Source organism: Vigna unguiculata, chromosome 5, assembly GCF_037176805.1.
Source record: "Vigna unguiculata cultivar grain cowpea cultivar isolate G323 ecotype 2 chromosome 5, ASM3717680v1, whole genome shotgun sequence".
NCBI classification, from domain to species: domain Eukaryota; kingdom Viridiplantae; phylum Streptophyta; class Magnoliopsida; order Fabales; family Fabaceae; genus Vigna; species Vigna unguiculata.
In genome coordinates, this window is record NC_140796.1 from 22,915,410 (window position 1) to 22,925,934 (window position 10,525).

The window sequence follows — 10,525 nt, forward strand, 5'->3', positions numbered from 1 at the left end:
TGGTGAGAGTAGCAGGAGGCCCGAAATCCATTAAGGGCTAACCTTGTGTGTGGGGGATTGGAGACATTGTAACACTGGTAACACCTAGCTCGGGGGTGAGCAGCTCGGGGGTGAACAGAGATATCCACCACAAGTGCAAGCATCCGCTGAATCTGACTAAATTATACATATCCGGATGAGTCGAGTCAAGTCTTAGTGTATTGATTTGAAAGTCATAACATGCTTGGGTGATGTATGTATAGTTGATTGTGAAACTGTATTTGATTCTATGATGAAACTATTTTTGGGCTCTAGCTTACCTTTCTGTTTGTTGTTGTATGTTCTGTGGTATGGTCTTTTCTTTTGCAATGATTATCAACTTGTTGATGTGAGCAGAGGTGAGAACTCCCCGTAATCATCAGGGTGATGGAGGTTCTGCTGCATAGTCTGCTTGGACTAGATCTAAGTTTATTTGGGCTTTCTTTTTGGGCTATGGCCCATGTACTAGTCTGTCTTTTAAATTCCTATTTGTTTACTGTTGAATGTTGTAACTGTTTTAGTTTTGGCATTGTGGTGTGCCTTGGGTAATTGTAAGGAGTTATGTTTAAAACTCCAGGACTGCGCTGCTATATTATTTTAGTGTGACGCTTCCTTTAATTATGTTTATTGATTAAATGGGACGTTACAGAGCTTGAGTTTGTGCATGGAGGCGGGGGGTGGAGATAGACGTTGTTAGTGAACGGTCCTTGTTTGAGGGTGAGAGCCATACACTACAGAATCATCTCTTAATTGAGGTTGAGTGTGCAAAGGGTGACTTTGCTGAAGCGGTCGATGAAAGTACGCAATGTCTCGTCTTGTTCTTGTCCGACGCGGAGAAGGGATAGGGTTGTGGTTTGATGTGGACGTCTTCCAACGAAGTGAGTGGTGAACATGTGGGAGAGTGTGTCAAAACAGTCGATGAAGTATGGGGGAATGGTAGTGAACCATTCAAGGGCAGGACCTTTGAGGGTGGTAGGAAAAGCTTTACAGAAGACGACATCGTGGGATGTGTAGAGGGCGACGTGGGTTACGTATATTTTGAGGTGCTCGTCGGGGTCGGTTTCTCCCGTATAGAGGTCCAGTGTGAAAGGTTCCCACTGGACGGGGAGAGATGTATTGGTGATGGCGTCAATGAAAGGGTGACAACGTCTGGGTGGTTGGGGTGGTAACGGGTGTGGTGGAATGGAATGGTGGATGAGGGTAGGGAAGGTAGTGGTGAAGTGATGTGGTGGGATATGGTTGGTGGGGAGGGTGGCAGTAGAGGTGGGTGCTGCGGGGTGCCTGGGGATGGTTGGATGATGAATGTTTGTGTGGTGGGTAGAGATGATGGGTGTTTGATGAATGGTGGTGAAGGTGTGCAGGGTGGGGTTGTATTTGCTTTCTTCCTCACTAGGCTGGTAAGCTGGGGAATTGGGGGCTTCTGACGATTCCTTAGCTTTCCCTTTCTAGGTAGGGTCAGCCTCGATCCTTCTTCTCAGCCTCGAGTTTTCTTGCCTGAGCGCTTCCATCCGTCAGCATTGCGCTTTCTCAGGTCAGCGAGCTCTTGTTGCATCTTGGCTTGGCCTTCAAGGATGGCGGCTAAGTCCGGGGTGACATTAGCGGGCGTAGTAGGGTCGGCCTCAGGTTGTTTCATAACTCTAGCTCTGCTATGAGTAGAAACCATTCTCGACAGTATGCGGATTGCTTAGTAAGGTGTTACTTCGTACCCCACGGTGGGCGCCAATTGTTCAAGCGAAAACAAATAAGAGATGTTAAAGACACAAATATTACCTTAGCTCAATCCTCAATCCTCAATCCCTCGAGTTGGCTCTTCCTCGGTCTACATATGCCATCTGTCGGTGTGCACAGTTTGGACCCTAAGATGGGTTACCTACGGAGAGGGCTTTGACGATCAAGTCAGCAAAAAGATTCTCAAAAAGTCAAAGCTCTTGATTAATGGATTAATGAAAGTGTACCTTTAATTATTGGGGTCCATGTGTATTTATAGAGTTATTAAATATGTCTGCCCCTCTTGTGGGCTGGGCCATTGCTTGGGTCCTAGATGGGCTTGGGTCTAACCCAGGCCCTTAGTTAATGTTTGTTGGTACTAGGGGCCTTGTTTGTAATGTTCCAAGTGTGGAGTGGTCAACAGATGTCGTCTGATTTTCTAAAGTAGGCGGCCTAGGCCGCTTTCGCTTGTCCGGTTACTCACTTGATAATTTCGCTTGCGGAGTTATGTGTAGGCGGACTTGACCGTACGGTTTTATTAGTCTGCCTAGATGCAATACATAATTAAAATGACTAAATTCACATAATTTTAAAATTAAAAAATTAAATTAAAATTATCATTAAAAAAAAATATTTAATCCAAGATTTAGTAGTACATTATTTATTATCTCATATATTTTATATCATCATCATAAATATATTATCTCAGATATTTTAATATCATTATCATAAAAAGTCAGAAAGTTGAATCGCAGGGCTGTATGCAGTTTGCATTTGGCCACTGCCCGCTGAACAACGACCGCAACAAAGAACATAATAGACACAAAACTTATTTTGTGCGACTACGCATATACGCAGTGTTTTAATTCATCATTTTTCTGTATCAGTTTGTCGTATATGTGACTGTGTCTTACTCATCTTAAAGCCTAGTAGCCAATGCAGAATAGGTCCTTTTACCTGACCTGACGCGATGTCAGACTTTAAAGACAACAGTGACTTTCTCGCTCACTCTCTCTCTCTCTTCCCATGTGGCCAACACATCAGTGCGGACGTCGAAACTGCCTCTTAGCAAAATTTAATAAAACTAGTGAGTTCCGCTTTGTGCGTGCTGGTCTTTCATGTTCTAATCTAATCTAATCTATTCATTCCACACGAAAGCTCGTAACTCAGTCAAACCCGCAAGATTCGTCTCTCAAACTAAAACTCACACTCACTCCCTCACGCGCTTTTCTTTTTCTTTGATGAAAGAAATCATTTTTCTTTTTCCGGAGTAAACTTCGTTCCTCTCTTTCTCTCTCACACTCTCTCTCTCCAAGTGGAGTTTTCATTTGGATGGGAAAATGTGAGGGTCTCGTGGCATTTTAGGCAGGTTAAGGGTCTTCTTGGTGAGCAAAAGAAAGTACATTTTTTCTCTCCTTTTCAGTGTTGGGTTTTTTCAAACATGTGGAGCTCGGCTATGGACACTTTTCTTCTGCATATGTATTCTGTCTAGACGTGGCGTTAGTTTTGTAACTTTCGTTAAGTTGAACCATGACTCAATATCTTAGAGCTTTTTTGGATGTTGGGTGGTAGCTTATTTTCTTGCGTCTTCTTAGCTGCCTAACTTTGGGTAGGAGAGCAGCAGTTTTCTCTAGCTATAAATAGTTAACTGTCCTTTGAGTTCACAATCCTTTTTCTTTTTTAATTTCTAATATTTTTATGTCTTCCAAATGCTGCTGGGTTGTTTTCCGTTTGTTTCAATATAATGCACTCATTACTTATTTGTTTTTCGTTTGTTTCAATTTAATGCACTCACTACGTTGCTGATTAAGATTCATGAGTTGTTATTTGGTTTGGTAATCGATAAAAAATGTTCACAATGTGAGTATTGATTAGGTTTCTTAAGTATCTTCGGTGCATATGTGTAAGCCTGTGTGGGCCTTCTGTAGTGCAAAATACGAGTTGTGCCATTTCCAATTTATTTGATATTGTGACTGGTATTTTTGGTAATGATTACAAAATGAATGTCTGGTGCTACATTAATGAATTGCTATGTATTGCTGATATGGACTCTGATTATTTAAATTCAAATGGAATGTGGTTGAGGATACTAACTTTAGCGTACTCTGTTCATGGTGCTTTCTTTTTGCTTAGTGATTGATGACTCTTCCTTGTATTAGATTATTGTTTGACATTTTCGTTCTCAAATATTTTCAGGTTGTGTTGTTGCTGATCTACAGTGTTGAGATTTTGATAAACTGAAAAGGTCTGATTCTATCCTGGTTCAGCATATATGGCCTCTACTATTGGAAAACCGGGTGATGATTCCATGATTGTTGAAAAGCTCCCGGAGGAGATTAATGAAATGAAGATCAAGGATGAAAAGGTATTTAAATTTATCTTTTCTGTACGCCTTGTGGCTTTGTATCATCAGGCTCTGATCATCACTTATGTTTCCGCTCCTGACACCCAAATTCCATGTTTTTGGTAGGAAATGGATACTGCAATGGTGGATGGAAATGGAACTGAAACTGGCCGTATTATTGTGACAACTATTGGTGGTCGACAAGGTCAACCCAAACAGGTAGATTATTTTCATAATACAATTGAGTTATGTGATCAGTTTGGCTTTCAAGTTAATTGAACTGTACTGCTCAAGTGATATTCATGTATCACTTACGATAAGAAAGAAAAAGCCAAATTTTGTTATAGAGGTCCATGGATGTAGGTAATGAAACAACCTGTTTTGAGAAGAGTTTCCTAACAATGTCATTAACAGATTTTATCTAGCTTTTGGCTCACCTAATATCATTCAGTTTATTTGTTAATTTTATTCCTCATCCCAATCTCCTTTTATTCATAATGTTACTCTTGTTATTTGTGTTCCACAGACTATAAGTTACATGGCAGAACGTATTGTTGGACAAGGCTCATTTGGTATTGTGTTTCAGGTGGCATTTAATTGATAAGTTGCAGTTTAGATTAATTGCTCTAAGATAGCTAATATAAAGTTGATTTCAGCATATTTGTTTTGCAGGCTAAATGTCTTGAAACTGGAGAAACTGTAGCAATCAAGAAAGTTTTGCAGGATAAAAGATACAAGAATCGTGAATTGCAAACAATGCGCCTTCTTGATCATCCCAATGTTGTATCACTAAAACATTGCTTCTTTTCTACCACAGACAAAGATGAACTCTATCTCAATTTGGTACTTGAATATGTACCTGAGACTGTATATCGTGTGGTGAAGCACTATAGCAAGGCCAATCAGCGGATGCCCCTAATATATGTTAAACTTTACACGTATCAGGTTCCTTACGTATTACTTTTATGATAACATACTTCTGGCAGTTAAATCCCTATGCTGATCATATAAGATGTGTGTATGATATTGTTGATTTAAGTAAAAGTCACAAGCTAGTAACCTAAATTTGGTCCTTTGTGAATTTGCATATCAGAAAATGGGCCCTTATTTTCTGCCTTATTATGTGCAGTTCTTTCTATTTTTGTTCAATTGAATACTTGAACTACTGATGTCTATTACAATCAGAGTACTGAATAGCATGCTAATAATGATGCTACAGTCGTTGTGCATTGTGGAATGGTCCAACATTATTGTGGTGGAAATTGGGCCATTAGTGCACAATATTAATGCAATAACAGGGTTAAAAACGTAAGCGAGGCATAGTTTGGTTGGCAATCCTGATTCAGATAGTAATTTTTTTTTCTTACTTTCATAACCAAAACTCAGTTTTACTTCCTTGGCAAACTTGTCCTCTATTTTAACTTTTCATGGAAAAGACTACTACTATATGATTTATTGTTGATATATTATAAATTTTACATTTGAATGACTTGAACGAACAGATTTAAGATTACTAGGTTAGTGTTCATATTGTAAGTTAATAACAATATACATATGTGTGTGTGTGTGCATGTGTTCTTAATATCCTTAAATTTTATGAATTGCTATTGTTATTATTATTTATTGGTTTTTTGTTAAAATTAATAATGGTATTTCCTTTTGGTATGCTGCTTCTTATTTTAATTAGGATTTAGGATGGATATTGCAGATAGTTGCTTATTTTTTTACATTATAAAAATAATATGTTGGGGTTTTTTTTGCTTAAGGGTGAACTTTACCTCCTCATAGTGGTTAGCCTGTGGGACCATATAATGGTTTTACAATGGCTTGCTAATTTTTAATTTTGGTTTGATGGTACCTTATAAAATTGAACAAAAAGAACTGGAAAAAAAAAATTAGAATAGAATTTCTCTGGGCTTGAGTTCTAGCCATGGGTTAGGCATCGGACCTTTGGACTGATTATACTTTTTGAAATTGAAAAGCAGATTATTGAATGCCAGAAAACTGCTGTAGTATAACTATATTGAGATTCATCTGTGCTAAGTGGCAGATTGTTTTATCCTTAATGCATCTCAAAATTTATATATGGTCATTATTGTTAATTAATTGTGATGAATTCCTTTGTTCTTTGATAGATTTGTAGAGCATTGGCTTATATTCATGGATGTGTTGGAGTGTGCCACAGGGACATTAAGCCACAGAATCTACTGGTTGGTTTTACTTCAGAAATTTTTTATAAATTTAGTTTGGTGATTTGTTATCAATGCCATCTTTTCTTCAGGTAAATCCTCATACACATCAGGTCAAACTTTGTGATTTTGGGAGTGCAAAAGTTCTGGTATGTTCCACTCCTGTCTAATGTCTAGTGAAGGTTATTAGCATATATTATGATTGCTTATTTAATGTTTCATGTATCATGTTCTTGCATCCGTAAATATTTTTGTCCTATTATTTTTATTGGGCATTTATACACACAGAGTAATCAATTGGCTGATATTTGGCACTCCCCGGTCACTTAGATACAATGGCAGGATATAGGTTTTCCGAAACATTTTTTTTATGACATTTCATATCTGATTAGATGAAAATGTTTAGTGTGTAGTTAATTTAGGTATTGCAATTTGAGCAATTCTAAGGTCATGAAGACCCACATTGCTTAGTTTTACATTCTTTCAAAAGAGCTTATATACCAAGACTCTCCATATACTTTCCAAGTGAATAGCAAGGATTTCAATTGGGCTAATTCTCCTGCATCTTTGCCCTTTCGAAACTTCTAAAATGAAAGTAGTGGGATGAGAAGAAAGCTCACGATATCACTTATTGTATCGCGGATTATTCTGTGAGCTTTTTAAGTAGTATGTATTTGCTTCCCAATTGTTTTGTGTAGGTCAAGGGTGAACCTAACATATCGTATATCTGTTCTCGATACTATCGAGCACCTGAACTAATATTCGGAGCCACTGAGTATACTACTGCAATTGATATGTGGTCTGTTGGTTGTGTGCTGGCTGAGCTACTCCTAGGGCAGGTTTGAAAAAAACAGTACTCAATCATTAATTTTCTTGCTATTTATTTTTCAATTTTGAAAGGGTCAATATCATTTGCTTACAAGTCCTCTTCACTGTTCGCCATCTGTGATTTGTAGCCTCTGTTTCCAGGAGATAGTGGAGTTGATCAACTTGTTGAAATTATCAAGGTAAAAAATTGTTTGTTTTTGGCTTTTTTTGATCTGACCTAGAATATGATACCATAACCATTTTAAAGAGATATAGACATTTGTTCTATAAGCTTCTCTATGATGTGAATTATTTTTTCTTGTTTTAGGTACTCGGGACTCCAACTCGTGAGGAAATAAAATGCATGAATCCAAATTACACAGAGTTCAAGTTCCCTCAAATCAAAGCTCACCCTTGGCATAAGGTGAATTCCATGACCAATGGCATTGGTAATGTAAAATACTGTTTGTATTGACTTGGCAATTTTTTAAAGTAGATATTCCACAAGCGTATGCCCCCAGAAGCAGTAGATCTTGTTTCAAGGCTTCTCCAGTATTCTCCAAATTTACGAAGTACTGCTGTGAGTGTTTGTGGTTTTCCTAGAAGAATATATATTATGAAAATATTGAAAATTATGAGTCATTTCACAATTCAATTGAGATGATCATTAAATAATTTCATTTACTGTAATATTTTTTGCAGTTGGATGCATGTGTTCACCCATTTTTTGATGAACTCCGGGACCCTAATACTCGTCTCCCTAATGGGCGCCCTATGCCACCGCTCTTTAATTTCAAACCTCTAGGTAGAATGCTTTCCATATACTCTTATTTCTGGTTTAAGGGCCATAAAACAACTTTTTGATACATGTCTTTTGAACGATGACACATCAAACAGAGCTGAAGGGAGTGACTTTGGAGCTGCTATGCAAACTTGTTCCAGAACATGCTCGGAAACAGTGTCCATCGCTTAATTTCTAGACAGCTAACATAACCTTTGAATCTGGATTACTATTATGTGGATCGGCTGCGATGTTTTGTCATGTTTGTGTTTCATGTTTTCTTTATAAATTGAAAAGAAATTACATTTTTTTATCTTTACAGTCAGATACTTGGCTGACTATTGCATTTTCTTCTTATCATTCCCTGTTGTCCGTGAAGACATTTGCTGTGTATCGTTTGTGGTCTTTAGTTATAGCACTTGCACTATTTATAATTTGAAGATATTAGTTGGTTTAACTAGTAAAATTATGTGGACTTAAGATCTCAGATATGATGAGCTTCAGATACTGGTTCAGAAAAGGAACACTGGAAGGAACACTTCCATCTCCCTTTTTTTTTTCTCTACATTTTTTATTACATCATTTTGTTGTCTTTCATTCATTCTATTTTTTTCGCATATTCTAGAATTAATTGTTCATTAAAAACCTTACACGACCTGCTTTTCTCTGAAAACCAGCTCGCATTCACTTCCTTTTTTGAAGCTCTTGTCTATTTTCTTCTAAAATATTATAGATTTCGTGCTGTGGAGAGATAGAAAACCATGACAATTGAATTCTGTAGTGGTGTGTAGAGGGTTTCAATAATGCTGTCGGTTGAATATACGAGGAACAGTGATGTCCCAATTAATTTGTTTTGGTTCAGTTCGATTCGTAAACGTTCTAGAATTACTACCTGTCTTCCTGGTCATATTTTTGGTGATGCTCTAATTATTTTAGGTTCTGAATTGGGTTGTGGTCGTAGCATTAGAAAATCCGTTGACGTTGTTCTTTTTTATTTTTTATCGAATTGGTGTAATTTTACAACGTATTTCTGAGAATGTGTAGATTCTTAAAAAATTATGGAGATGTTTAAGTTGTGCTTGATGATAAAAACTTATTATAATGGGACGTGTTTGGGGTAGATGATTTCGTTGTATTTCAAATACAATTAAGTTGTGCTTGTCTGTGATGACTTTAGAAGATCACGTGCACTTAAGTCGTTCTTTTCCCTAATGACTTCTGTATTGGACAAATGCTTCCTTGTTCACAGGCAAGCGAGATCAACTTTTGAATTTATTTCTTGCTTAATTTTAATGTTAGTATTAGACGCCAAAAGATTGTATAAGACGAGGTTAGTAATGTATAAGTTTTGATGATAACAATATCCATAATGAAAGAGGTGATCTTAGTCTAGATAATATACTTATACAAGGACGGGACAAGGAAAGCGTATACTAGATTAGGATTTATTAGAATATGATAAGTACTAGTAGACGACTCAATTGAGTAGACGTTTTAAAATGTAATTACATATTTGTTCATATAATGCGTGTTCATGAGATTCAAGATACATCAAAAGTACAATTAGTAAGTATAGAATAGATAAAATATGCAGACCGCAGTAAACAAGACAGAAAATGAAGATTAGACGAGCTCAGGGAAAAATGTTGATCAAATGAGTCACAGAGAAAAGCTGGAACATACGACAATTAAGTCACTAAATTGCTATGCTCTCTAGATGACTCAATGCTTTGAAAGGAACTTGAGTTGACCAGACATCTATCAACTTCATTTAGTTGTCCTTGGTTTAATTTTGCAGCACCAAAACAAGTTACACAAATTAGTTATACCAAAGCTCTTAAAAACACCAAAACTAACTAGTTAACTAGTCTACTTGTAGCTAAAAAGACAACTTTACTCCTAATATTCTAACTCATCTAAACTATCTTTATTTACTAACTATGACTCGAATTAAGTATAACCAATCCTAATTAAAATTTCATGTAATGAACTAAATCTATGATACTAAACTAGGACTTATGCGCCTAACATTAGATTACCTAAACTAACTAATCAAAACTAGAGTGCTAAACCTTATAAGTGCAAAACTATACTGCTGAAAACTAAAGACAACTTATATAGACCTAAAAGGTATGCTAAAACTACTCAAGTAACACTAATTCTAAAATAAAAGAAAAATGAACTAAATAAGAGAATCTAGTCTAAAATACTAACAAGACTTTTTAACATCCATTATTTTCAGTTTTTGATGTCTTTCTAAACTCCGACGTCATATCGGGTGACGTCAAAATTGACGTCGAGGGGAAACCCCACGTCTCTTGACGTCGGTTACAAATGGAGCCGACATTCCTGAATATCAGATTATAAATGTGGTCGATATACCCCAAGTTTACACCAATATGGAAGATTAAAGAAGAATTGTTTTTTTTTTTCAAAATGTTTTTCTCCGTGGTCTTCTTTTTATGTTTTCTGGACACGATGTTAATATTTTTCACTTGGTTTTATACTTCTTCACCATTGTGGGGTCTCGCCACAACTTCATCCCCAGGGCTTCCATTAAATGTTTTTTTTTCATTCAATGGTAAGGATGATTTCGAGGAAGGAATATCTGATGTCTTGTATACACAGTTTCTGGTTGTGCTTTAATTGAATATAACACTATTTTCTTCATAAATGGGA

At 36.7% G+C, this 10,525-nt stretch overlaps 1 protein-coding gene across 1 annotated transcript; it reads left to right on the forward strand.

Moving 5' to 3' along the window:
* Positions 1 to 2,865: 2,865 nt before the first annotated feature.
* LOC114185353 (shaggy-related protein kinase epsilon) lies at positions 2,866 to 8,333 on the forward strand. The gene is made up of 13 exons (XM_028073021.2): positions 2,866 to 3,124; positions 3,922 to 4,090; positions 4,196 to 4,288; positions 4,596 to 4,655; positions 4,742 to 5,014; positions 6,205 to 6,279; positions 6,351 to 6,407; positions 6,957 to 7,097; positions 7,215 to 7,265; positions 7,394 to 7,489; positions 7,562 to 7,645; positions 7,768 to 7,870; positions 7,963 to 8,333. The coding sequence occupies exons 2-13, from the start codon at positions 3,998 to 4,000 to the stop codon at positions 8,043 to 8,045; spliced, it is 1,209 nt and encodes a 402-aa protein (XP_027928822.1). The 5' UTR covers positions 2,866 to 3,124; positions 3,922 to 3,997; the 3' UTR covers positions 8,046 to 8,333.
* The last annotated feature ends 2,192 nt before the right edge of the window (positions 8,334 to 10,525 follow it).